Source organism: Anarhichas minor, unplaced genomic scaffold (assembly GCF_050575085.1).
Source record: "Anarhichas minor isolate MPS153535 unplaced genomic scaffold, ASM5057508v1 ptg000058l, whole genome shotgun sequence".
Taxonomy (NCBI): domain Eukaryota; kingdom Metazoa; phylum Chordata; class Actinopteri; order Perciformes; family Anarhichadidae; genus Anarhichas; species Anarhichas minor.
Genome location: NW_027466504.1, coordinates 9,656,072 through 9,683,889, shown reverse-complemented (window position 1 = coordinate 9,683,889; position 27,818 = coordinate 9,656,072). Strand labels below are relative to the sequence as shown.

Here is a 27,818-nt window from a genome sequence, read left to right as displayed (position 1 = left end):
CTCATCGTCAATAAACAGGATTAAATACAGATTTATTGTTCAAAGACCTGGGGTGGGGTTGGGGGAGGGGGTACAATACATCTGTTACTGACGGCCCTTTGGAAAGAATAAGAAAATGAGACGGTCAAATGCTGAGATCGGCTATAGTTACTCTTCCTATCTAGAAAAATGTAAAACTATAAAAAAAAGTCAAAGCACACAAACAAACACATTCTAATGGCGCACAGAGTTGAGACACAGATACACATGTTACTACCCGGTCTGAGCACACTGTAGAGACAAGCTGAGAACTTCTATTAGAAAGTGCTTGGCTGTTTACAAAAACAATCCATACATGTTCAATGAGTCCCACTATCTGTAAAGATCTTATGAAGATACGCTAAAATAAAAAGGATTCATCATGAGCAGTTAGAAAAAGACTACTGGAAATCATTGCAACTATCAGACTGACAAATGTAGATCACGTTCTCAAATGGTATGCCATGCCATGGCTCTGGACACCAGGAAGATCTATATATAAATTATAAGTACAAAACATATCATTTCTGGTTAGCTAGTGAACCGTCCTATTGAGGCTGTGTAAATACAGCCATCACGCTATTTGCTATAGCCACTTTCAACTTACCAAAAGTTGCGCAATTAACCTACATTCTGCGTTTAAACACTGGAGCTGTTAGACAACATGAGACATTTAAGTATCTCCCTCAGGGATGGACCGTGGATGTTATTTTGACAGGACACATTCAGAGATTTAAAGACATCACAGAGGTATAAAAATAAAATAAAACCACCCCGTCATGACTAGAAGAGCACCAGACTCAATGGTGTCAAACAATTATCTTGTTAGTACCATAATGATAAACCCATTTGTGGTGCCAACATACCCATGGACAAATTATGGAAACAGTTTAGTTGTCGTCATTACAACCACAAGGGGTGTGCCCTTCTCCGTCAATCATATCAGTGAAAGTAAGATTAGTGCACATTTCACACAGTAGTTCTGTGAGCAGCTGGATAATACATGTTCATTATTACGGCCCAACAACAATAACTGGTCCACAGTGACAGACTGTAGTGGTCATTTGTCTGCATCACTTGTCCGTGTTCACCAACGATCTTCTTTATGTTTAACGGGGCAGCTCATAGTGGCGTCTTGACTCTGGGAGAAATGAAATGACGGTAACAAGACGCTTGATAAATCCTGAGCACGGTCATAGCTGTGTGGGCACTTTGTTTCACATTATTATTCGTTACTTGCCGTTAGTGTTGTTTAAGTATGCGTTTCTGTCCGAGTACTCCTGAAAAGGAGCCGCTTCATATGGCTGAGGCAGACCAAGATCGAGTGTGGAGTTGTGGTACAATACTATTGCTCTGTCACAGGCCTGACAACTGGATCTGCAACTGGAATGTACAACTGTGGGGGGGAAACGATGATTTCATAAAGTCAAGAACATACATAATTAATAAATATTCCATTTTGATTTCAATGGCAGGGGCATAGTAGTGTTCAATAACATAATACTTAAAGTTTTAAGTAGATGTGGACCTCTCTCAAGTGGCCTTGCCGGTCTGATATGTTATCAACAGAATTGCACAATTTGAGTTAAACAATCTACGACTACGTATTGAGTAATTGCGAATGGGAAACCGTTACAGTGCTCGGTGACCACTGGAGCAGCTGGATGAAAATGGAGAGGACCTGGAGCCACCTACACTGATTTCAAAATAGCTACATAATGACGTAAACATATGGACAAAAAGTTACAAACGAAAAACAACAGATAAAGAGAACCAGTCACAATGAGTATCATGTGAAGCTGACCCAGAACCAGACCCCCCCCCCCCCCCCCCCCCCAAAATGGCCTTTCTCTCCATCCTCTGAGCAACACAGAAGGATCGGCAGGCTCCTGGCCTCCAGTCCTCCTGCAGCAGTCGTGCAAGGACTTCCCCCTACCAGGTGTAGCATCAGTAAGTAGCAGCAGCAGCAGCAGCAGCAGCAGCAGCATGCCCCCCCCCCCCAAATGTTCAGAGACTGAACGCCAAAAAGATCATATTCAATGTAGTGTAGACCCAAATTCCACAGTTCAGGGATGTATCAATCTTGATAGCATTTAAAATTAAATGCCTTCAAATAAATACCATGTCAAAAAAGAGGCTATTTTACAGATCCAGAGTTTTGTAGCTGTACAGTGTCAAAAGCATCCATGAGTGTTAGTAGCAATGATTTAAAAACAAAAAAAAAGTCTTTGAGACCACCACATCTGCACAGACCAAGTTGTCTGGTGGTGTGGAAAACTCCTCTCGCATCAGCTGCTTATTCAGGGGAAGCATTTAGTGCAGACAATTAGAGACACTGGCAAAGGACTATAGAAAAATCCCTCCACCATTTGAACTTGAAGGCATGCTGTACTACAGTACCCTAGTGAAACTCGAGCTCTTGGGACAGGTCCTCTCTTTCAAGTGCAATCATGTTCAAAGAAAATACAGAGAGAACATCACTTCCTTTACAAAACAAGGCAAACTATTCTTCATTTGTGCATTAGTGTCTTTCTTTCATGGGTCCATGTGCAGTTTTTTGGGGGGGGATTTGCCTCAGCTATAACGGGGCAGAAGGACGTCGCTGGCCTTGCATTGTCAGAGTAGATTCCCTCTGCAGGTATACAGACAGAAGATGTGGTTTGGTGAGATCCAGTGAAGAAAATGCAGGAGTCCTTGAGCAACAATCCATCCAATCCTTAGCAGACGGTGTGCTTATGTTAGTGTCAAGTCCCTCCATGGAGGTTGAGATGCTTTGCAGAACGGTTGGTTCCTAGTTTAATTCACATATTCAGTGCACTCCTCAAGGAAAACTCAGGAGATTTTTTTTTTTGTTGCTCCAGGCAGTATCAGTGTCGAACCTCATTATCGATGAGGCTGTCCTCACCGGACTGGAAGTCCTCATTCAGGCCATTTTCGACATTGATTATTTCCTCGTCCTGCGAGGAACCCTGGCCGTCCGAGCCAGTGCCTGAACCAGCCTCCTCTGAGTTTGGGTCTTGAAGAACCTGAGCAATGTACATTTGCTGTAGGCGAGACAATGAAATGAGAGCGAATGTTAAAGTTTGAGACCCATTTGATGTTTCATGATAAGTTCTCCTTACAAAAAGCAGCCATTTAAGTTAGGTAAACAACAACAACAAGGTCAACAAGCATTGCTGAAGTTGAGAAAGCTACAAGCTCTTTCCATTGTTTGATCTTGAGGCTCATATTGTTATAAAACAAACATGACTGAATACTCACTGCTGCCTTGTTGGTGGCAGAAGTGCACACTGGACGGCCATTCTCCAACCCGTCCACTGCCAGGGTGTCAATCTAGGACAGAAAACATGCATTTAACACAAGCAGCTGAATATAATACTGGTCACAAATACCAGTGAATTTAGAAGACATGAATAACATGAAGGCATGGACGTCTATCTTGTTACCTTGTAGTTGTGAGCGCTTAGATATTTAAAGTGTCCGAAGCAGACGTGAGATAGGCAGATGATGATTGTGATGATCAAAACTATGAACGTGAACATGGATGTGGCAGCTGAAAACCCTGGGGGAGAGAAAGTGGAGGTTTATCAGGAGCTTGTACTTTACAATGCTTCCGACCAAAGTGGCAGACGCTGCAAATGAATATGGGGACGTGTTAGGACATTAGTGGCCTGTAGATGGAGTCCTCGTCTCACCCGAGCGGACGGTGGAGAAGAACAGGAGCCAAAAGAGACAGAGAATAGGAGCAGCAACCACTTGGTTGACCGCTCCAGAATGGATCTTCTTGCTCAGCTTGGATGGCAGATAGGCGTAGTACATGTTGTACCTGTCTGCGAGGTGTTTGAGCAGCATGTACATCAGCCCTGCGCAGAGAAGGGAGACAAAACAATTAGTGGGACTAATCCAATTAGGTCTGCTGATAAGCTTCTGTACAACAGAACAGAGCACCTGAATGCTGCCTGGCCTCTGTGTTTCTCCTGCAGTAATTCAATAAGCGCACTATCTTGTGCAGTAACCCCAGTAGGGCACTGAACTCACCAAAAGGGACGATGATTGGGCAGGTGATGCTGTAGGTCATTACCACAGTGAAGACACACATCATCCAGGCATAAGCTGCCCCGAACTGGAACTCATAAGCTTGGTGCTATGAAGGCACAATGACAGGATATTAAAGAAAATCCAAAATCTTAACATCCTAATTTCAACATCCATCATGTGAAGCTGATTTAAGATAAAAAACAAAGTCTTGGTTTTCTGATCTGTATTTAGCTTCATAATTGGCTTATTCATGTGCACCACAATGAAAGAATGAATTGGCTTCTGTCAGGGGAAATGTTTTTGTTAGAGATCAGTTACACCCAGCTGTTAAATCTTAAACCTAACGACTTAATGGGACATGGACCCAGAGACTACGTCAACTCGGTAAGCAGGGGACACACTAACCCTCTTCACGTTCCTCCTCTCTGCTGCAGAGCGAGCCAGGCAGAGGCGGATCATGTACATAAGTAGACCGGGGATCCTCAGCAGGTCCATGGCATTACCAATGAATGCAGACGCAATGACATAGTTCACGAAGAAGGCTCCATTGTCAGGAAGGAACACGCACCTAAAGAGCAAAGAAATAGTATCACTCAAAGACTGAAGTCAGACTCGCATTGAGGTTTGAAAAAGGATTATCGCAGAAGCCAATTTTATTCAAAATTAATTGAAACTGTTCTGCTTTGTTCCGAGTTGTATTGAAACGTCCGTAAAAATCACGATACTCACTCAAATCTCACTTTAGCATCGGCCAAGAATTTTTTGTCAAAAAGCCAGCGGAAGAAAACATCCAAACTGCAAAGATACAAGGAAAGGAAGGAATCAGCTCAAATATCTAGGCTGCCAAAAATGAATTCATGTAAAGCTTTACATTTCACTGAGTTGCAGGGCAGAAATCAACAACATCCTTTACCTGCTGAGTCCTAGGGAAGGCAGCAACAGGACCATAAAGATCAAGAAGGTGTAGCATTTATGCATCGTGGCCCTGTTCTCTCCTGACCTGTAAGGCCAAAGGAAATATTTACACACTCAACCTGAACCTCGAATGGGAATAGAAACAACATGACTGATGTGTTGACTGCAGACAGTGTGAACCTTACCGGGTCCAATGGGCTTCAAAGAAGGCAGAATAGTAGACAATGGTAGGAAGTAAGGCGGAGAAGGACCACAGAAGGAGGGTGGGGAAGAACTGGGTGACGATTGGATTCTGAAGGACGGATCAGATAGACATGGACACGTGTCAAGAGTTGAGAGGTGAATCCTTATGCCTCCGCAACAGCTCGCAGACTTGTGATGACTTGCATTGGGATGCTCAGCATCAATAAAACACTCACATTTAGGTACTCGACTGGTTTGGTAACATTGAACTTGTCCATTGTGGAGATGATGATGGCCGGGGTGGTGAGGAAGAAGAGGAGGAGGAAGAGGACAATGTTGATGATTAGGCAGCGCATCCACCAGAAGAATCCTCCCACTGACAGATGCTCCCTGTGGGATGAAGGTTATGTAGCGGTTAGATCGACACTCGCTGATGACCCGCAGTTATGGACACAGCTGGCCAGCAAACCGATACTGCTGCTCAAAAGACTGTTTATCATCTGGAGTCTCTTCAAAGTGGAATGAAGTCTAATTATTCCTCAGCGGGATATTAAGAGCATTAAGTGTGCATTTGTAGAATTCCCTTTGGGCATCAAGTACTTTTATCTTGCCAAAATGTATTCACCCTATTTGGGCCTTTTTTGCGGACAGAATACGTGACGTGAATGCGTTCTTACCAATAGACATTTTGCGGATCAGGGGCGTAGCTGACAGTCCAGTTGTGTGTGTGGAGCGTGGCGTTGAATCGAGAGCTTTTGGGCTCCCGACGACACTGACAGCCCTGACACTTGCAAGCATTAAAGTCTTTCAAGATTCTGATGAGAAACATCCATCCAGGCAAGGAACAGACATTACAACGTTACCAAATAATCTTCAAAAAATGTCACAGATACACATTCACAAATTTGACCAGCCGTAAAAGTACTTACGTGGCAGTTATGGATTCATTCTGGAAGGTGACAAAGGCCATTCCTAAGGGCTTCCTGTTAACCTTGTCTCTCTCCTTCCTGTAGTCTTCTTTTAGTTGGGCCTCCAGCTTAGTGTAGTAGCTCACTGCCTCTTCCTGTGAAGGACAAGGAAATCTAAATCAGAGTCTGTGACTTTTGATCATCTCACATTGCAGTTAGTAAATAGCACTTAATACACAAGGTCGAGTACATGATTATCTTATAATTGTATAAATATCAACTCAAACTAGAAAATTCCTAAAGAAATTTTGACAGTGTGGCTTCTACTGCCCGAAGAAATTGTGGGGGGGGGGGGGGAAGAGAGAGAGAGAGAGAGAGAGAGAGAGAGAGAGGGGGAGAGAGAGAGAGAGAGATAGAGAGAGAGAGACTCTGATCTCTCTGGCAATCTTTCTCATTTGGAGATTGTCCTATGTTTTATCTTTTACAGCTTACATAACTATTGTCCTGCTCTGCCATGTCTTTCCTCGTCTCTCCCTCTTGTGTCGCGGTGTGTGTAAATGTCACTCGAATCAGGAAACTTATCAGAATACCCATATTTGATTGGCTGAGCTGCATCACGTGCGGCTTTTATTTTAAAATGGGGGGGGGGGGGGGGGGGGAGTCCTCTAAAAGTCTCCAAGACCTGAATGGCTGTATGTATGTATGTATGTATGTATGTATGTATGTATGTATGTATGTATGTATGTATATATATGAGCTCATATAAACACCTGTGTGCTTGGTGCATGTTGGTGATTGGAGCACCTGTGTGTTAGAGGCTAATTAAGAGAGAGAGTAACCAGTGATTTCCAACAAAACTACCTGTCAAACATATGCCCTCTATACCAAAACCATGAGACTAATCAATAAAATATGGATACCGTGAAAGAGATAAGACTCTGGCAAACGCGGAGATGTGTTTTTTTCCTGAAACTTAATCTGTGACTTCATGAAAACTGTGCTAGCTATCAAAATGTCCCTTTGGCTCAATAAAGTGCAGCGTTTTGTCTACGTTTTAAACTTTGAATCATGTTTCTACGTTAATGTACGGCTCGTCAATATGGGCCCAAAGTTAAGTGTTTTTTTTAGCTCTCTTCACGCCGCAACCCCATTCAAGTGAATGGAGAAATTTTGCTCAGTTTTTGGGGATTTTCGGGAAAACCGCTAGGCGAATCTCTCCGAAAAATAGAATGCACACTATTCCCGATCAGGCCGCACGTTTTGATGTATTTTTCACGTTGCTGTTGGCAATGCTGTGTGAGGAGAAGCGCGCCAAACTTTTGGATAAACCTGATTATTATTATTATTATTAGTATGATTAAGCCCGATGGATAATATACAGTGTGCTTTGGCACAGGCAGTTTTACTGCCTTTGTGCTACAAAGCCACACTGAACTATTGCTTGCTTTTGTAGATGTAAGAATCCTTCACTCACTGAATGAGGAAACAATTATTATATTGGGTACATTTGATCCATTTAGGTGTTTGTAGTGATTTTATTTGAGTTTTAAATATGTTCAGTGTCATTTTAAATGCTTTTTCTTTTTTAAGTTGTTTTTTTTAGTTATTTGTAATGCATGTCAGTAATGTAAAATTGAAGTTAGCTCAAGGAGCTTTGTGACTAAAACACCAACAGGCTACATTATGATAGATGTGGTTTACTAAGGACGTGATAATATAGCAGGAGATGGATAATATATCTCCAGGAGCAGGTACCTGTGTGTTACATTGCTTATATGTTTTCCAGCATATCTCCAATTCTTCAAATGAATCTATAAGAGGACTGTAAAATCAGATAGATGCCTTCTTTATCTTGTAAATACATTTCAGGAGTGTGGTGCTTTAAGATCTAGCGACGGTATATCATTCTGACCTGCTCACAGCCTTTGATGATGCAACAGCAAAGGTGTCCGAAGGGTTTCGGATTGATCATGGTTGTAATATGCTCCTTGGCCAGCAAGTCAATGAAGAATTTCTTGCTGCGCTCGGTCTTCTTCCTGCATGCAAAACATCAGCTGTGTCAGACTAGAAGAGGGGCTACTTCACTGAAACAAGACCGGGTCCTGGAGCCAATGAGACACTTCACAAGTACATCCCAAAATGTAATTATGCAGAAAACATACCTTTCAGAGTTGAGATACATCAGCCTGGCCACATTGTAACAGATACGTGCTTCCAGTACAGCACAGTTTTCATACGCCTGCCTATGAAAGAAGAGCGGGGAGGGAGCAAGTCAAAGACTGGATACACATATTGACAACAGCAAAGTGTATTTACAGGAGATGACATATCTCTGTCCAACAGTTAACGGCTTCGTCATTTATTTGTTTTAGTGGAAGTTTCTTCTTTTATTTTTGGTACTCAAGTTTGGAGGCGTTTTTGTGGTGCAGGAGCAAAGATACGATTTTGATTAACATTTGGCTAAGTAGGAGTTGAGCCAAACACCCCGTCCTCAGTCTTCGACCATCTTGACACATGACTTGCATGACCCTGCTCATCTGGCTTCTATTATAAACAATTACACGAATAGGCCCGTCATTGTCTGACCCCAGCCATATGGGGCCAGCACAAGACAGCTGCTTTTAACAGGAAAAGGCACGGCTCTCATACACCTTAATACAGTTACTGCACAGCTTACTGTCATTTCGACCATTTTTGGAAGCAGACAGATTGAAGCATTGTGAGATTTGAACAGTGGAACCAGGATACCACTGATCCTGACGGCTGCTTACTCAAAGTGTTGCTTTATCTCAGATTCCTCTGCGTATTTGGAGATTCCATTGACAAATAAAGTGCGTTTCACCTGCATGGAAATGAAGACAGGGAAGTAATTAGCAACACAATTCAGACGCGTGTGTGTACAAGCAGTGAATAAAAGAGCCATTTTGTGAAGCCATGTCACCCACCAAGTCGTCCTCCTTGTAGTGCATCTTGGAGGTGTGCCGTCGCATGCTGTACACCGTTAGTAACAGGTAGAGAAATGCAAAGATGGTGTGCAGCCAGAGTAGTGCATTACTGAGGACATAAAGGGTACAAATTAGAAAGTGACAACTCAACATCAGGCTTCAAAGTACAGTATAAAATATAATAAAGTGACTCACTCTGCATTCAAATTTGCTATAGTAGTTCGCCCAAAACTATAGGCATCGTTTTCTGTGGGAAAAATAAAAGAAGCAAGACAATCACTCGTCAGTCACCAGAAGTTCTGCTGCCTACTTGCAGCTCACGGTGCTCCACAGTCCAAAGAGAAACAATGAAGAAGAATCATGAATGAGGGTCAGGGTAGCCAATGAATGTCCCTGACACTAAGTGTCCATGAATTAATGAATAATAGTTGCCATAAGTCTGAAGCACCTAAAAACATTTAGTCACAGGAGAAAAAAGGAAATTGTCAGATTTCTCAAAATCAAAGTATGATTCATTCAACACATTTACTTGGTGTGTTCTCATTCATTTTTTGCATTTTTTAAACGTTAGCAATTGTTTGGACCGACATGCTAAAGAAGTCTGCAAAGCTTTGTATACTTTTATCCATGAGAAGGAATTTTTAGTCAAAATCACAAAGACGGGAGAACAAGGAGCCTCACCGTGTTAAACACCGACAGCAAAACTAATACAAAAAATACAAGTAATCTCTAAAGATCCCCTGGAAGTAAATTCAAATGGACTCACCAAGTAGGTTTCCCGAGAAGTTAACGGGCAAGATGATGCCCACTGACAGCACGCCCACCACTACCAGCAGGCCGATGATGTGGCGCTGAAAGGACAAGTAATGTACTGCATCCTCACCACACTTCTCCCTTATCTCCTCATCCCTATACAGAAAACACATCAACAAAGTCAACTGCAGTTCAAAACAGAACGTTCCATACTCTGTTTAATCAGTGTTCCACCCATTGTTCTAGTTTCCTATATGCGGCGAGTAGGTTGACTCACTTGATGCGGAAAATGGCAGTTAGCCAGGAGCAGAAGCCCTAAAAAAAAGAGAGAGCAGAGAAATGAAAGGTGTAATAGGTATAACATATATCCCAGATGACAGGACACTATACTTAATCCTGTAAGAACAACGGCATACTCACTGTGTCTCTCTGATCAATGTCCACAGAGCTGGAGACAGAAGTGAGGCGCTCGTAGCGTTCAGCTGCCTCTGATGTCATGGCAGAGGCCACGCTGTATGCAGAAAAACACAACACATTGCATTTGCATGATGTTACACATCTACCTAACATCACCACCTACCATGAGGCGATGCTAGTACTTTGTGTTCCCAGGACAGCAGGGTTACCATCAGGGTGGAAAAGCTGACAACACAAAACACACACACACACACACACACACACACACACACACACACACACACACACACACACACACACACACACACACACACACACACACACACACACACACACACACACACACACACACACACACACACACACACACACACACACACACACACACACACACACACAAGCCCTGAAATGGACTGAAGAGATTCACCGCTGTTTGTTCTGATTTGAGTTGGTTAACCAGTCAACCACAGGAAGAATCTCTGCAGACACATTTCATGCAGCATTAGGAGTCTACTTTACACAGGTCGAGTACACCATCATTGCCAGAGGAAAGGTTGTGATAAAAAGGGTTAGAAGGCGAGGCTCTACAGAAAAGAATCTTCACAGAGGAAACAACAGAAACCCAGGGATTATAAAGATTTATGGAGTTTGTCCAGCAGAGCCACAGGTTCTCCTGGATATAACGCAGCATCAAGACTTTAGTAGATACTGTATACATGTGTGATTGCACTCCCCGGGGAGGTCATGTCAATGTATGCATAACTGGAAAATATGAAGAGAACCCAGGCTCTGCTGGAATTCCAACATTGGTTCAGTGTTCAATACTACATGAAAGGATGACGTCACGCGGGGCTCTAAGAGATCTCTAATGGAATGAGGAGAGAGCCTGCGGCTGTAATCCACCATCAGGCCTCCTCTCGCACATTCCTGTGAGAAGTGAGAATGGCTCTTCTTAGCTCTAGCAGACAGGATGTACTGTAACTGCTCCGTATTAAGGCCTGTACATGAACAACAACAGGGAAGCATTACCTCTCCCTGTAAGCATCCTGTCTGTGCAGCTCATGAGGTGCGCTCACACCTAAGAAGTCCGCGCTTCATAAAGAGGTCAATGCACAGATTAACACACACAGATCTGATTAGGACAGTGAGAGAGGATAGGCGCACACAAGAACAACACAGAGAGGGAGAATAATTAGGAGCATGGCTCTGGGAAACGCCTGGAAGAGGAGGAAGAAAAATCTAAACCATCAAGAGTGAAAAACAGGCTGAAACCCACAGCGGCCTGGGCAGAGTGGACAAGAGTTATGAGTTAACTACAGAGTCAGGAAAGGAGAGAAGGAAAAATGCAGTGAGCCAATGATATGTAGAGAAAACATACTATTCCCGATCATCCAGGCGACTGTACCGTTGATCCACTCTTCTGGTGAACAGAGAAGCAAAACAAAGCCATTCAGCTTGAGAGGAAATGGCCCTGTTGGCCAGTAAGGCTGCTGGTTCAGAGAAAAACTGGGAAGGCATTTTACACCACAGGCATACCAATGAAGGTTTCTGTTTATCCTGGTGTACATTATACAACCATTTAAATGCATTTATGGCCTATGGTAAAATAACCCTTTCATGAGAGTCACGGCTTACGTAGCCGGAGCAAAAGAAACATTAGATTTATACCCCATTTTTGATGATTAATAATAAAGCTTCCTAGTTAGCGTTTCAGATGTTATGAGCATTTAAAAGACGGACGTTGATCTCAAGTCAGCACAGTGTCATGAGATAACAAACTGCATTTCATTACAAAGGTCTCCCACGCGGCAACCCCCCTCCCATCCTCCCACCACGCTGCAGCCCCACTCTCTGCTCACATGCAGCTGCAAAAATAGTGAAGCTGCAACATCACACAAACACAGCAGGGGGATGTAGGTGATGGAGCACTGTGTCTCGCATGTTCAAGGGTTCACAGTTGAAGAGGTCTGCAGCGACGTCTGAGCCCCCTCTCTCCCTAACTCACTCATGTTTTTTCACCTCAAAGCTTAAAAAGGAGCCGTCCTCGTTGACAGGCGCCTCTTTGGCTGCTTCCACAACGATTCTCGTTATTTGATCAGTGTCCAGACATCAGTCTCAAATGATCCCAATATATCTGGAAGCATATCATCATACAATAACTACAGTCCACAGCTTAGATGCAGACAGTGGCTTTAAAGTGTTCTTGGAAATAGATCTAATATTTAAATTATTACCAAAGTTACTAATCATTTGTTCCTTTTTCACTCCATTTCAGGTTTATTCCAACAGTCTGGCATTTCTATGTCAAAGTGAACAAACCGTGTAACAAGCGACAAAGCATGACAATGTCAGCGTGCATTATTGCGATTACAAGCGGGAAACTGCTGACACGGACTTCCCGTCTGGGGAACCATCCTTGTGATGCCTGCTTCCGTCAGAAATCAAACTCCACCCCCCAGAAGTCTCAACTAGCATCCACAATGAACCGCCACACCAAGTGCCAATTAAACTTAAATGCCGACAAGGCTTTTTTCATATTGTGTGTTACTAGCCTGACATCACATGACGATCAACTATCAAGATGTTGAGCAGATCATTTAATTTGCGCTTCTCGACAGATTGCAAACTACTGTGCAGAGGGAGTACATTTTAAGTTGTCACAAAGCTCTAAAAACTAAGTGACATATTTATGAAAAAGGTACAATTCATTATTTTTGCTGAAATGAAAATATTTTGGAAGGTTATTTAGGTTAGCACCCTTTACCAAGTAGTACCTTTGAACAATGGCAGGTACCAAATATTAACCATTAACCACTACTGTGTATTCAGCACCTGTAACATGCATAAAGAAACTGTGATGTAAACATATATCATTTCAACCGGTTGAACCAAGCCTTGGTAATGGGACCCCCCCCAGTCTGGATTACTTGTTTTCCAATTACCTGTCAGCGTCAGTCACCAGCGCGAGGCGTCCGTAGTCCCATGCTACTTTTCTCAAGAAGGAGAACACAACCAGCAGCACCTAGAAGTACACAACAAACAGTGGCTGTCAACCCCTCCAGTCCCTGTATTTATATTACAGAGGATACAAAAGTTAAATAACTTCTTGAAGGTGCTTCTCAGTTAAAAACACATTCCTTGAAGAGTTTTACCTCAATTCTGACAGCTGTGAAGAAACATGACAGAAGGACTCACCAAGAAGCACATGAAGTCGAGGGCGAGGACGGTAGGAACCCCACCAAAAGGCAAGCCCTGGAGCACTGTGCTGCGGATCCGAGCCTTGTAACAGAAGTCCTTGGAGGTGTCATTGGTCTGCAGTGGAGGGCAGCTCTCTGAATTGGGGCATCCTTGTGCCCCCCAGAGGGCCATTATTAATATCAGCACTCGGTGCATTACTCACTGCAACATGTTGACAACCTGGAAAGAAGAGAAAAAAGACTTAGAACACTAAGTACGCTCCTTAGTACTACTGCGTTCTAGTATAACTGATTGCACTGTATGTGGCTATCATGGACACACTGTGAGGAGTAACCTCCCCCAGCACTTAGACAGAAATGGATAGAAGAAGAAGAACTTCTGTCTATTAAGGCTCACATTTCTGCCCCGTCACTAGTCACATGCTCTTGCTTTTCACCACATGCATGACAACTGAAACCTGCATGGTTTGAACGATTGTAAACTTTCTGTTCCTCGTTCGTGGCCACTCCATGTGCAAATGACACACAGTTCAACTTTGTTCTGACTTCAGGGGAAAATATCTGTAGTGAGTAAAAATGTACACTCTGAACACCTTGGTGTTTAGGTACAAAACAGATGTTTAGTGCCAAACAGAAATTTTCCTTCCGGTCTCTGATGAACTTCAGAAAGAAACAAGCAGTGGACCTAACAAGCAACCTAAAGTATAATGGTGACAAACATTGACAAAGCATGAGTAGTGTATGAGAAGTAAGACGTCCTATTAGAAATGTATCTTAATCGTACATCCTGATCCCAACACTTGATCTCAACAGTTTGCTCCCTTCCTTTAGGATTCAGACTGGTTGCAAAAGAATCCCAGAATCCCAGTAAATCCTGAACGTCCTCTCTCCTGCTCCAACACAAATGAAGTGTGATACAGGGATGCAAAAATACCATTTTAACTCCCTTGCAAGTATAGAGGGCAGGGATTGCTTTGATTAAACACTAGTCATTCAATCATTACCTGTCACAACATACACTTTGGAAATCCTATAAAGTATAAAACTATACAGCGGCCCCTTGAGTTGCAAGACATAAGAAATTGAGACAAATAACCTGAACACCGAAGTACCTTCTCCATCCTATAAACACGTACCTATCCTGATCTACAGGCTATCACACTTAAAAAGGATTCAATGGACGAAGGGCTTTGGAGAAGGCGCGTGTAGGTGTCCTGGTGAGTGGGTTTGCACAGTCGCACTGCTATACTTGTGCCCTTCGACCCACTATTGCCAGCAGCATTCACGATGCTGCTCATCTGCCCTAACACTAACTCATTTATCCGCTCCCTGGAATGCTGTGTGACATCACTGGAGAGGGACGCAGCCAGAGCTGAACAATAAGCCGATAGAGACCGCAGGGTTCAAATGGACCGGTCTCAACCCAAGGAGGACACAACATACCCCCCTGTGCCTTCGACATTACTGCTGCACATCCTGGACCCATTGCCACAGTTCACACTGTTTAACATGCAACACCAACGTCGAGAAAAGCACCTGACCCACCTCACGGCTGAAATGTCCGCGTCATGGAAAGTATTGTTTCGTTTCTTGAGTGATGAGTCACTCTTTACGGTATCCATCTATAACTGTCAGGATACACGAATCAAGAAATATAATATTCAAGCAAAAACATCTGGTTGGACAAACTGTATTCCACCATGAGGCACATATATTGCAATTGAGCGTAGTGACAATGACTCGTTCTATATATTGAGTTAATTTTCTTTGTTGAATATTAACCCAAAATTAAAATAGTCTGTGAGAGCCGCTGGCATCCAAGAGTTGAGGCAGCTTTTCGCACTGCCTTTATGTTGTTGGAAAATTAAACATTAAAGGCAATAGAAAGGACAGACTGTGGCAAAAAATGTAAATGTTGAAAACTTACAGAGGTTATATTTCATCTAATCATTCTCTACGCTTTAATTACATTCCTAGCAGATCCTAGTGTGGGCGCCATTTGTTTTTACAAGTGTTTTAGATTTGACTGTTAAGGTTCCCTTTGACCATTTAGAAGAACACTCATGGTGAACAAGAGCAACCAAAATACATTTCTCCTTGTTTTGTCTTAGTATGCCATAATTATCAGGGATTGGACACTACAGTACAAACACATAACACAGTGCAATAGCACTACAATAAAAGCCTAACCTTTTTTTAGGCTTAGAATTGTGGCAGAGTAGAGCTGAGTCAACGTTACTTTCACTCAAAGGTTGAGCCCTATCAGTTTTTCTTTAATGGGGTTTATTACGAGATTGCATTATTGTCAGCTGGGTCTTGATATTTTGTTCACAACGCGTGTTTTAACCTTAGCCTTTAACTTGTTTTCCTGGCCATTTGTCTCTGCTTAAAGATGTCCTTTAAGGCAAAGGTTATGTGTACATTCAGTGTTTCTCACCGAATGTACACATTGTGTATCATTGAGGTCTGACAACTCTGCTTAGATTTGTAATCTGCTTCTGTTCTGGCTAAAAATGCAATATTACCTTAATTCTGAATGGTAAACCATGTTAAAAGGCTGTAGCTACAACCTAAATATTAAGTTTTGGCAGCATGAAATATTAATCACATATTTGTCAGTGATATGATTAAGCCCCGATAGAAATTGGGATGTGGTTTTTGCAAATCATATCTACTATCTATTCTAATGTTGATTAAATAGATTGTTATTCGGCTTAAATGTAACAGCCAATATTGCAAACTATAGTTTTTAAGTTTGATTTTATTATAATGTCCATGTCTAGAATCCTTATTAACACACTGTGGGAGCATGACTCAGCAGCAGAGAAACACTGAGACATGTTTCCACCTGATGCTAGTTGCTATGGTACCATCAGTCTGGCACACATTCTCAAAATACACATAAACATAAAAGGGATGAAGGCAGGAGGCTAGAATATCCATTCTGGTCGATTTGAAACTCCATCTAGGAGGGAGTCTGCTGTTTGTTCGACAGCTAAAGCAGGAGAAACAATGAGGTTTGTCTAATTGTCAGGGACAGTGTATGTTTCTTTATCTAGTTGGAAAAACAATATCAGAGCCAAACGTCCAACAAGACAAATGAAAGGAAAATACAACACAATGGCTCATTCAAGTCCATGCAGGCAGCTGCGTGTTCATTATATGCTAATACAGATGCAAACCTTTTAACTGCACAACACTAATGCTTTCCATCTACAATGGACCCTTCGCCAAGTCCCGCCCCTTGAATGCAGACCGGCCAGTCATAGCGTAGCATCGCCCAGCTCCGACCAGTGTCCTGTAACTCTCCGGCTCTGCTCACTGCAGTTAGTGACAGTGTGGGCTCCATGGCAGCTCTGACAGCTTGATGGAGAAGCTACAATTCCAAATAATGACCAGAAACCTTCAATGGAGTATGTTATTTATGATTATGTGAAAGGTTAAGTCAAGCCAAACACTCCCTTGAAGCAGAACTGCTTCCCGCAGGAAGTAGATAAAAGACACATTTAAAAGTTACACTTCCAATAACAAGTGTTCAATTGTATGTCCGGCAAAAGCAACTCAAAGAACAGATATAGTGTTTGTTCAATATAGAATTAACCTTGTGAAACCTTTGACAGAGATATCATACATTCTTTTCACAACACAGACTAAATACTTAATCTTCATAACCCCGGGATCCATAAATGTGTCCCGCTCAAGTCGCCATATTTGCTGATAAACGTATTAGCAAATGTGAAAATTACAAAGAATAGGTGGACACCCTATAAGAAATGTGCCAACGATATATGGCCTAGTAATTACATACATTTGTTTAAATGTAATTGGTACTTGCTTGTCAAAATATGAATAAACACTGTTTTGAATCCTGTTCAAACCTGCTTTATTTTAGCTGCTTTATAAAAATTGCTTCAGGACAATATCATACTTGGCATAAATTCTCCAACAATGCGGATGGCTGATAATGCAGATTTGCACACATTAGCCTTGATGGTATTAGCCTGTAAATCATTGACAACTGCTCAGTGCCTGAGCCTGGATTATCACTGATCATGACGATATCAGAGTAGTTTCACAATCGTGTCACAACATGAATGGAAAGACAACACACACACACACTGAAAAAATAAATGAGGAAAAAGGTTAAATGTTGGAGTCTCTTTCCCTGCTGATATAAATGTATGAGTACATTATTAGTATTTGTTTTACAGTATTATAAATTCAACAATAGAGAAAAGATCATACCAATATTAACATTAAATGGACGAAAAAAAATCACAGCTGACGATACAGACTATTACCATAATATAACACAAGTGCAACTAAATTATCATCTAAAAATCAGCAACATTGGTTCACTGCTGTATAAATCTAATGAATTACATTACTCTATCTCTGTAAAAGTAATCTTACTACAGAAATTACCATCTATCTATCTATATATATATATATATATAAAATATATATATAAGCAGAAGTGTGTCACACTGATACTGCGTCTTGTGAGGCTTTCCATCAGTAATATCACTGAACCACAGCATGGCTCATGGACATAATATTAACACTGATTAATATTAATATAATCCCTTTACAGGCTGTGCACAAGGAAACACTCGGAGCATTAACTTTCACAGCCAAGTAGTCTTCAGGCCACGATGAAGCCCATGTCTGTGGAACACCGTTAAACCTGTTACTTCACTTGTACTGGTTATCTATGAAGGTGTGTCGAAAACACTGGCATGACTCCTACAGCTAGATTAAAACCATGGCTGCATTGTCTAACATCTCTTCAAGTTTCTTTACATCAAAACACAATTAGTCTCTCTACAGCAGAGAGTTGTGGAGATCCAAGCAGTTTTCAAGATGATTTGACAAAATATTCTTACGTTTCACTAATGATGTACTTAAACATTAATGGTAGAATATGAACAAGACACCAAACATCCAAGCAGGCGAACTTAGTCCAGCGCTTGTGCCTCGAGAGTCGCAACCGATAAAATAATAATGAATGTCACAGTCAGCGTTACCTATTTAAAAACAACTAGAACCCTCACTACTAACCCAATGTTCCTCGTTTAATAACGTTATAACTCACCGTGGCTAGAGCTCGTTCACAGCTGACCTGTTAGCCTCATGCTAATGTTAACGTGTTTACTCGTGCATTGTTCTGACAGCAAGTATTAAGTTTGCCAGCGCAGCAGCTAACGGGTTAGCTGCTACAAATGTAGAGGACAACCACACGCATTTGTCTTGAAACCCCAATGAATACAGTTTAACGTTAAATAAGAACATAACTTACCTTGCTATGATACGCAGCAGGGCAGAAAGTAACACAGTTAGCTTCTACGAGCTAACAGTCAGCCGTAACGTTGAGGTTAGCTAACCCCTCGATGTAGCAAATAACAGGTGGAGGCTATCTAACGCATGAATGTATAAAGAACTAACGACCGTCGGCAAATGTCCGCATCAGAGTAGATTTACGTCGACCTTCCGGGCCACAACACTAGAGCTTACCAAGTGTAACTAGTCAATCATACGGTGTAGGTCCTTGGTAGTGATAGACAAGAGCTCAGCTGCTCCGGTTGTGTACACTGTCTGTCAGCCAGTGGAACAACTATCGCTAACCCAACCAGTCCAACGGGAGTCACTCAGGTTTAGAGCGTGACGTATATAGAAGTAGATCACATAGAGAGACGACACATCTTTAGCGTTATACGCCATTGCCGTGTCGTCTTCATTGTGTAGCTTCTATACTTGTCCATTTCTAGATTGTCCCCAGCGCGTTTATATGACGTATGATAAAGTAACAAACAACAAGCTAACTGGGGGGCGGTAGCCGCTTTTTTGCGGTATGTCAGATACTCTTTTACAAATACAAACGGTTGACATTTAACAACATTCATCAAACCAAAGTACAGCTTATCATTTGCAGAGAGAAGTATTTATTTCTCATAAGTGAATGCATGTTGTGTTTATCAGCTAGCTCGGCTAAAGTCGGTTGGTCGCGTATTGCTGACGCGTCGCTTATGACATTGGCATGGACCGTGAAATAAGGATTTAACAAGATAGATATTTCATTCTTAATCCTTGATGCTTTTAACACAATTATTTCGGTATTAGTGTATTCGGGGAAAATACTATAAACAAAATGATTCTGCTTCGTTACTCGGACTGATTTGATGCCACGTGATTGTTAGCTAATGCTAGCGATATCTTTAGCAAACCCTGTAGTAGCTTATTAGCTGATAACCATACATAACTTCTCTTTCTAGTTGGCACATCATTCGCTGTAATTATGGCTCTCCACCTGCTGTCAAGATCCCTTACCGGGCTCCTTGCAGAGTCATCGTCAATGATTCAGCCAAGGACTTTTAGGTAAGTTATTGTAAATGTTAGAGCCCGTTAAGACCTGACAGCTGTGTGGTCTGATTGTTTTTAACACATTTTATTTAAGTTGTTAAACCGACTCAGATCGATTAACAATATAGTGCCGCAGCCATAACTATAGCAGTGACATTCCTCAGCATAATGTTGTTTGTTTATTGTAACTTAAAATGGATGTTTGACCTTCATTCGGCAAAATCATACATGCGCAGAGTTGAACACTAGAAGACTGTTTTTATGTTCACCTGCTGTAGGAGAAACGTTTCTCTGTGGTCACTTCAAATCTAACGTTAGTGTAAGACGTGGTTCTTCGCTTTAATACAGCCATGTCCTGCATCAGCCTTATAACTGCATCTCTATTAGTCTGAGGAAACCTGAAGCCTCTAATACACATTGCATACACACAAACACACACTGAGAATTAACTTTTTCAGTGTAGTAGGAGACATCTTGCGTCCAATATATAAACATTTTTGATAAAACGTAGAGTCTGGTTTATTCCATGGAGTTGTGCTTATAATAGTTGATACCTAGTTGATTTATTATTATCATTGTGTTTGAGCCCTGTCGCACACAAATATTAAATATCTAAGCATTTCTTCTGGTTAGATATTACAGCTGTGGGCCGGAGCCAAATTATTTACAGTAGTGGGTGACCATGATACATCATTTTGATTAAACTTTATAACACACTTTATTCACTGTTTATGGAGCAGTCTCCAATGTTCATCCTAAGAAGCAACTTATTCTATCAAAGGGTGAATTTTTGCTTTACCTCATAGAAAAGTAAGTTTCTTGCATGACTGCTGGGTCTCTGGAGGAGAGCTGTAGTCATCAAGCAATTCACTTTTTTTTTTTTGTCTATTCAGTGTATCTGCTGTTGCAGCAGCCATTCAGAAAATGACAAGAGTGCGCGTTGTGGACAACAGCTCCCTTGGAAATACACCATGGCACCGCCCCCCGAGAGTGATCCATGTCTACACCAAGAACGGCGTAGGGAAAGTTGGTGACAGAGTGTTGCTTGCCATCAAAGGACAGAAGAAGAAAGCACTAATCGTTGGACACAAAATGCCTGGAGAACGCATGAGTCCACGCTTTGATTCAAACAATGTTGTTCTGATTGAGGACAATGGAAATCCTACAGGAACAAGGATTAAGGTCCCTTTACCCACACATCTACGTAAAGTGGACGGAGATTACTCGAAAGTCCTGGCAATTGCTAATTCATTTGTGTAATAACACGATGCTGTGATTTGATATATACTGTATATTTCACATCTGCTTGGGGTTTATGAACATTTTATGATTGTATGTTTTCAATAAAGGGAGCATACACCCAGCCACAATTGTCTCTACAGTATTCTGTTGTCACTTAATGTATGTAACGAGCTCGAGCCTTTGTCGACATGCTTGGCATTTCATGGAGGCCTCTCTGTGCTTACAATAAATATAACCTTTAGCTTAAAAGGCATAGCATATCAGCTTCTGGGGAAGTTTGAGCAGCCAAATGTGGGTCAAACTCATGTTATCATGAATACAATGAACAAACTGGGAAAGTATGAACCGTTAGGGTAATATTTTATTGAAGGCACAACATACTACACAAACATGACTAGCATACTTTTAATCGCCGTTTATAAAATCATGGTGTGATTTACAGGCTAAACTTTACATTAGATCTGTACTGCCATCTACAGGTAAAATCATGGAACTACCAACTCAACACAGGTGTTCATTTCTTATTAATCGTTCTGCTCTAAAATTAGGACAAAGTGGAAACATGAGTGCAAAGAAACTATAAGACGTCACATTGTAAAGCATCATTACAGTAACGGGCTTCTTCAGATTTCTTCTATGTGTTCCTTGGCAGAACAGCTTTTAGTGAGAGTTTGAAATGATGAGTGATGAGAACAGTGAAATTGTTAGTGAATCAACTTGCAACAAGGCACATTAAAGCTAGTGATTTTTGTCATGCACAGAGTCAGAGACATGCTGTTTTTACAGAGATGACAGATCAATGTGGCACACTGACTATTTCCTACTACAGGTTTGCATAGTTTTCTAAAAGTTGTCCGGGAGACACTTGGCTTGATTGGACTTTGCTTAATATTATACAGCTATATTTGTATTTTACGTACGCTGAGGTGTGATGTGTTAAAGGTCGCTAAGGTTGATGGATCATCAGTTCCCCGGGTTCGCAATTTGCAGGCACTGTGCCTTTACTCTATATCTCCCTCCAGCGAAGAAGGCCCTCTTCAACCACACATTGTCAGGTAAAGCCACTGGCAATACAATAAATACAATTAGATAGACAGAACAGAAAGACTGACAGAATGTATTGAGATTTAGTTTTTAAACAGAACTCACCTCTGTGACATTCATTTCAGCCTCTCCTGATCCCTCCTTGTCAAACTGCTGGAAAGACCCTGTTAAAGTGTCACAATTAATACTTTTACTAGTATTCTAGTCTGCAAACACACAGTATACATTTAGAATAGCATCTATTACATTAATACTCACTAAACATGGCTTCAAGCTTGACCAAGCAGCAGATGAAGTTGTCAAAGTCAACCATCTCGTTCTCTGCATACCGGGCTACCAGAATCTGGTTCAGTCTGTTATTCAGTTTAAAACCTACACAGGATGACAATGAAAATTAAAGGAAATGTTACACTTTATCATCTGTGAGTGTGTTTACAGCAAATCATTGTGGAAATGATGCTTAAGAGCATTATACCTGCTGCCTCCACAGCAAGACGCATCTCATATGAGCTCATGGCACCTGACTTGTCGAGGTCAAAATCTCTAAAAATGACCTGGAAGACAGAGAATAAAATGTTAATCGAAATTTAGAGAATCTAAGTGTGAATACTGTTCCTTTGAGTTTGTTATTTATTTACCAGCCACTTTCGGATTTTGTTCCAGAGGATCTGGAACTCCACCAGCCCTAAACGAGCACTACCATCTTTCTGGTAAACGCGATGTCAAGGGGTGAAACCACATACAAACAATCACAAGCATGCTAAATGCATGTCTTATTTGTTTCTGATCAAATCAATGTAACAACATTTTTGATCCATTCCTGCCTGTTAACTCAAGAGGATACATCCATCAGGTTGACCATGGTCCTGCATGACTCCATACTGAAGCCATCAGTCTTCAGATCTTTGTCTGAAACAGCAGAAACACTCGTCTGAAACAGTCTGGTCTACAAAGACACAGTGGCACAGAGGCCTTGTAATAGAGGCAGTCCAGGAAATAAATGGTCAACACCAGGGGTGTCAAACATACAGCCGAGGGCCAGAATCGGCCCGCCAAAGGGTAAATCCTGCCCACTGGATGACTTTGTAAAGTGTAAAATTAGCTGAAAAGTCATTGATTCAAATTTTCAACGGAAATCTCAGGCTGTTCATCATCTGTTTTCTAAATGGATTGTTCATTAATTGTGAACGTTGTCAGAATGTACTTGTACTGTTTTACACTAAAAGAAAGAGAAACATGTGCCCGTGACCTAAAATGAGTTTAACATCATGGTGAACACTCCACAGCAGAATGTAATACCGTAGTGGAAGATCTATTACTAGTATGTACATTTTCCAGTAGCTATGAATTGTAAACTGAAAATAAACAGAAAACTCACGCCTGGTGATGACTCTGTTCAGAATGGTCCGAAGCTCGTGAATAGAAATCTCCATGTCCTGAAAAAGCACAGAGGACAAGAAAAGAGAAAGAATGACTTGATTTACTTTATTTCCTCACCATAAACAAGGCGGATGCCATTTTGGATCTTTAGATGTTATCTAAAATACCACAATAATACTACCATTACCAACATTATAATACAGAAATCATTTGAGCAGTCTTAGCAAGTACAAATGCAAATAGAGATGCAAAACAAGACTGATCTGTTTTTCAGACTTACCTCTCCTGCTAGCTGGGCGAACATGGACTTAAAAGAGTCATCGATGTCGTCTTCAGTTATTTCATCCTGTAGGAAACCACAAATACAAAAGGCTTTGGTTTACGATCAGGGTTCTAGTTATTTTCTAATATTCATAGAGAATAGTATGTAACATATTAGTTTTAGTGTCTCACTGATACGTACATCATCTCCTAAATCGGCAGAGATTTCATCATCCAGTTCTCTGCAATGGACAAAAACAAACATGAGATTACGTTATAAATACTTAAATCAACATTAAAATCACATGCAAAAAAACCCCACATACTCTGTTTCTGATTGCTTCTCAGTGAAGACTCTGAGGACGAAGTCAGCCTCCTTACTGGCCTCATAGGTGGAGGGGACGATGAGGTACTCTCCAGGGGGCAGACGGAGCCGCGTGCTCACCTCTCGCAGGTTGATGAAGGTCTCAGAGCGAGCGCACGATGAATGTTTCAAAAAGAAATCTTTCTTCAAATGGACATTCTGGCAGCCTCTGTACTATCGGCAGTAGGAAACAATACATAAGAGATGCAGGTGCATGATTTTAGGTCAATTTAATTGAAATCATATATACTTTACACCATTTCACAAAGCATAACACAGTGTTTATTTTTAATTTCTAACTAATTTAAAACGTGTTGAAATAGAATGAATATCTCAATCACGATGCAAGTGTGTGATTTTCATAAAAAGAATGAATGTGATGAACACAATGTTTTAGTAATCGATGCTCTGCCTACCTCTTCTGGAATCTGCACAAAAGAAGGGAAAAATTAATGAGCTGAGGAAAAACTTAAAGTAATAATGTAATGTACTGTAACTATGAGAAAGGCAAAGGGACAGTACTGATTTTCTCTATTCTCACCTCATAAAGAGCAAAGCCAATCGTGTGCATGTCCTGACCATGGCGCCGATATCTGCGGCGGTCCTTCTGCATGAGAGCTACTAGAAAACTGCACACCGCCTCATCATCCTCTGGGTCATCATCCTCCTCCAGCAACGTGATCTTGTACTGAGGGTTGATCCAAAACGTGTCTGCACAGATGGTGCACTTGTGTTAGCCCGTTTCATAGTCTATGTCAGCGTGTATACTTGAAAGGCTTTCTTTTTTTGTCTGTGACCGTACGGTTGGGACTCACTGGGATTGTTCCTGCAGCCTCCGGCGGTGCTGCCTTTCCGCCACGCGCCGTAGAACTTGATGTTGTTCCAGTAGCCGAGACCTTCCTCACTCAAGGCATCAGGAGTCAAGTTACAGATCTCTAGCCGAGAAAACTGCGTCTTGAATTCACTGAAGGACATCCTGGAAGATCAAAATATGAGTTTAGGGTCAGAAAGCTGAATGCAACCTTTTTAGAAGAATAGTTTGACATTTTGGGATATATATATATACGCTCATTCACTTTCTTGGCGAGAGTTAGGTGATTGAGTGGTATCAATCTTCTCATGTAACTCTCTGCAAGGAAGTGAATGGGCGTTTTTCCCAAAATGTCAAACTAGTCCTTTAAAATACCAACAGTACATAATATTGCTCTACGGTACAACAGCACCTGGGACATCTTACCAAAACTCCCCGTCTTCCATCTTCAGGTGCAGGTCCTCTTGTTCAGACGAGTCAATCTCGTCCCATTCAGGAGAACTACACACAACAAGACAAATAGACCGGAATAAACGTTTAGAAAGAGATTTAACAGTCACAAAAGAAGACATTAACCAAACAAAAACAGGGATGGAAAAATACTCCGTACACAAAGACATTTATTAACTCACTTGTCACTCCAGGCCCCAGTCCACTCCACCTGACCCCAAGGGTTACGTATTCGGATTAGGCGTTCCATGTTGCCGCGGAAATCAACCTACATAACGCACAGAGTTTATGGGCAACTTAAGACCATTAGTATTATTCATAAGGGTAACCGATTAAAGACAACAGAGTCATACACAGACAGACCTCCTTCAGTCCAGTGACAGAGTAGGCGTGGCCCTTCACAAGCTTCTTGAATGTAACAGCCTCCATGTCGAAGGCACTGGTGATCTGCAATAATATGAAAACATGATTACCGCATTGACTGGCACAGAAATAAATAGAAATGCTTTTAATGTTATTGGCTTTCTCAGGATGGCACAACATTGATCCGCGTGCCTTGGTGGCGTGCCAGCGTGCTCAGCACTCACATCGATGGAGCAGCCCAGCAGAGAGCCTCTCTCCAGGGCTTTGCCAATTATCCTGTGCAGATCTCTGGGAGCACTGCGGAGCTCGTACATCTCAGACACACCACCTGTGAAGTCCTCGAACCCTTCAGTGGTGCTTCCTCCGGACAGAGCCTCATAGGAGCCATTTAGCCTGAAGCCACAGTGAAAACACGCTTGTAATTTACAACTTCCTACTGCATACACTCGCGCTGAATAATTTAATATCTGGGTCGGCTCTTTTAATACCTACTTGGCGTAAGCCTTCTCCAGGAGTGCACTCCAGAATTCATTGCCCTCAGCGGAATGGACAAACATGAGCTCGCCGTCTTTGACAGGCAGTCTGTCATCTATCACAACATCCACCCACTCGCCGAACTGCCAGAACTGCAACACAGAGCAATAATCAACAACTCCATCAACCTAAACTGCTTGCCTTACACTTGCTGTGCAGTGCATGGAAGATCTTGAAGTACCTGAAAGTGGAAGATTCCGGCATAATCATCTTGGAAGGACTGGCCATGAGGGACAACCCGATGAAGAAGCTTCTCATTCAGGGTGAGAGAGCCGATGGCTGCTAAGAGCCAGCAGTCGCCTGCAAGTGAGAAGAATCTAATTATCTAATTCTGTCTCGTTTTTTTTTCCAGGGCAGATTCAACATTAACAACAACAAGGGCTCACCCAGCGCTCCCTGACAGATGTCAGTTCTGGTAGCACCACCCACGATGAACTGAGGATCGTCGGTCAGTTCCTATGGAGAAATGAAATGTCTGGGTGACAATCAAATACCTCAAAGTCTCAGAATTCAGACTAGTCAACCGTTTCACAATCTGCTTTAAAAGGCAACCATCGCTATTCTTGCATCTACACGTCAACTTTCCTGTGTCTTAATGAAGCACTGTAAACAAATGTCGGGAGCGAGGGAGTGGTCAGGGAATGCCATGCGATGCCAACAGCTGCAGCGGCCCGAGAGGTTACTGTCCCTACTTGTCCTGTTCTGTCTGAGTTTGCAGACATGAACAAACACAATGTCATAGGATATGTCTGTTTATATGATATGTTTATCTGAGAGTCAGAACCACATGCTTGTTGTGGAGAACTGTTACATGGGCAGCTATCCAAAGAAGGATGAGTGAGCTATTTCCACTTTATATCCAGCTTTAGGTCTGGAATCTGTGTCTTAAAAACATACTTTCATCTGTATGTGGGTGTAGCAAAAGTACATCTGTTATCTTGTGTCCTACTATCAATATCGTTTCATGCATTAGTAGTCACCACTCACCGGGGGCCTCATCCACTCCACATCCTTAGTTTTGGAGGAATAGGGGGCGAGCTCCTTGAAACCTAGGGATGGAGGCTCAGCGGGGAAATAGGAGTCTTCAAACAAGCAGCCGGACTCCAAACATTCCTGCTTTAGTGCCTCGTAGTCCTGGTTGGAGAAGTGTACAGCCTGCTCCTTGGAGCCCATGCCTTCAGCTCGTAGCCTGTTGGCCTGTATGGTTGCAGATATCCCTCCGGTTGGATACATACTAGTGTGAGATAAAAATATGGGGCTGTGTGAGTATGTACAGTGCCGTCTATAAATAGCAGAGAGCTAATCGGCGACACACTTGTCTAAGGGTTACAGCACAGCAATCAAGTGTGGGAGCGTGTGTGAAAAAAATGAATGTTCATACTGGTGATAAAGATTCTTTTATGCATTTGAACAGCTGAGGTCAGGTCCCTGGTACTGCATTTGTTCAGTTATTGAATGTGTAGGTTTAGCAACCTGAGGGGATTTTACATTCTACAATTAAAAACAACATGATGGGTATTTTAACTGCCCTGAGAGTGGTGGCCCTGCATTGGTGGGACTTGTGACTCAGTCTGACAGACTTGTGTCCTGGCTACCGCCCTGCAACAGGCAAATCCTGCAACTAATAATTGTCAT

The 27,818-nt window shown here is 42.0% G+C and overlaps 3 protein-coding genes across 8 annotated transcripts; 1 reads left to right on the top strand and 2 right to left on the bottom strand.

Moving 5' to 3' along the window:
• Window positions 1-15: 15 nt before the first annotated feature.
• On the bottom strand, window positions 16-19,129 carry LOC142932676 (mechanosensitive cation channel TMEM63B-like). 3 transcript variants are annotated; one of them, XM_076076671.1, is made up of 24 exons: window positions 18,674-19,128; window positions 13,373-13,594; window positions 13,120-13,199; window positions 11,556-11,597; window positions 10,181-10,271; window positions 10,038-10,075; window positions 9,774-9,916; window positions 9,203-9,254; window positions 9,008-9,116; window positions 8,834-8,904; window positions 8,225-8,305; window positions 7,975-8,098; window positions 6,084-6,217; window positions 5,832-5,969; window positions 5,391-5,544; window positions 5,157-5,263; window positions 4,970-5,056; window positions 4,786-4,851; window positions 4,462-4,624; window positions 4,057-4,162; window positions 3,714-3,881; window positions 3,465-3,580; window positions 3,280-3,351; window positions 16-3,062 (listed from the first exon to the last, which is right to left on the bottom strand). In XM_076076671.1, the coding sequence occupies exons 2-24, from the start codon at window positions 13,568-13,570 to the stop codon at window positions 2,886-2,888; spliced, it is 2,517 nt and encodes an 838-aa protein (XP_075932786.1). In that variant the 5' UTR covers window positions 13,571-13,594; window positions 18,674-19,128; the 3' UTR covers window positions 16-2,885. The 3 variants fall into 3 exon arrangements, with proteins under 3 accessions (XP_075932786.1, XP_075932787.1, XP_075932788.1); XM_076076672.1 differs by having other exon boundaries at window positions 18,889-19,128; XM_076076673.1 differs by lacking the exon at window positions 11,556-11,597 and having other exon boundaries at window positions 18,674-19,129.
• A 38-nt stretch (window positions 19,130-19,167) lies between these two features.
• On the top strand, window positions 19,168-21,098 carry mrpl14 (mitochondrial ribosomal protein L14). Of its 4 annotated transcripts, none has more exons than XM_076076677.1 (3): window positions 19,168-19,223; window positions 19,647-19,749; window positions 20,628-21,098. In XM_076076677.1, the coding sequence occupies exons 2-3, from the start codon at window positions 19,670-19,672 to the stop codon at window positions 20,992-20,994; spliced, it is 447 nt and encodes a 148-aa protein (XP_075932792.1). In that variant the 5' UTR covers window positions 19,168-19,223; window positions 19,647-19,669; the 3' UTR covers window positions 20,995-21,098. The 4 variants fall into 4 exon arrangements, with proteins under 4 accessions (XP_075932792.1, XP_075932794.1, XP_075932793.1 ...); XM_076076679.1 differs by lacking the exon at window positions 19,168-19,223 and adding an exon at window positions 19,268-19,286; XM_076076678.1 differs by lacking the exon at window positions 19,168-19,223 and adding an exon at window positions 19,290-19,312.
• Window positions 21,099-21,343: 245 nt separating this feature from the next.
• On the bottom strand, window positions 21,344-27,416 carry LOC142932762 (calpain-1 catalytic subunit-like). Its single transcript, XM_076076808.1, has 21 exons — window positions 27,171-27,416; window positions 26,570-26,639; window positions 26,365-26,483; window positions 26,142-26,275; window positions 25,874-26,042; window positions 25,650-25,733; window positions 25,469-25,554; window positions 25,263-25,337; window positions 24,841-25,001; window positions 24,567-24,736; window positions 24,442-24,453; window positions 23,988-24,199; window positions 23,864-23,903; window positions 23,681-23,746; window positions 23,399-23,456; window positions 22,865-22,929; window positions 22,659-22,727; window positions 22,496-22,574; window positions 22,279-22,392; window positions 22,126-22,184; window positions 21,344-22,040 (listed from the first exon to the last, which is right to left on the bottom strand). The coding sequence occupies exons 1-21, from the start codon at window positions 27,414-27,416 to the stop codon at window positions 22,014-22,016; spliced, it is 2,115 nt and encodes a 704-aa protein (XP_075932923.1). The 3' UTR covers window positions 21,344-22,013.
• Between the last annotated feature and the right edge of the window lie 402 nt (window positions 27,417-27,818).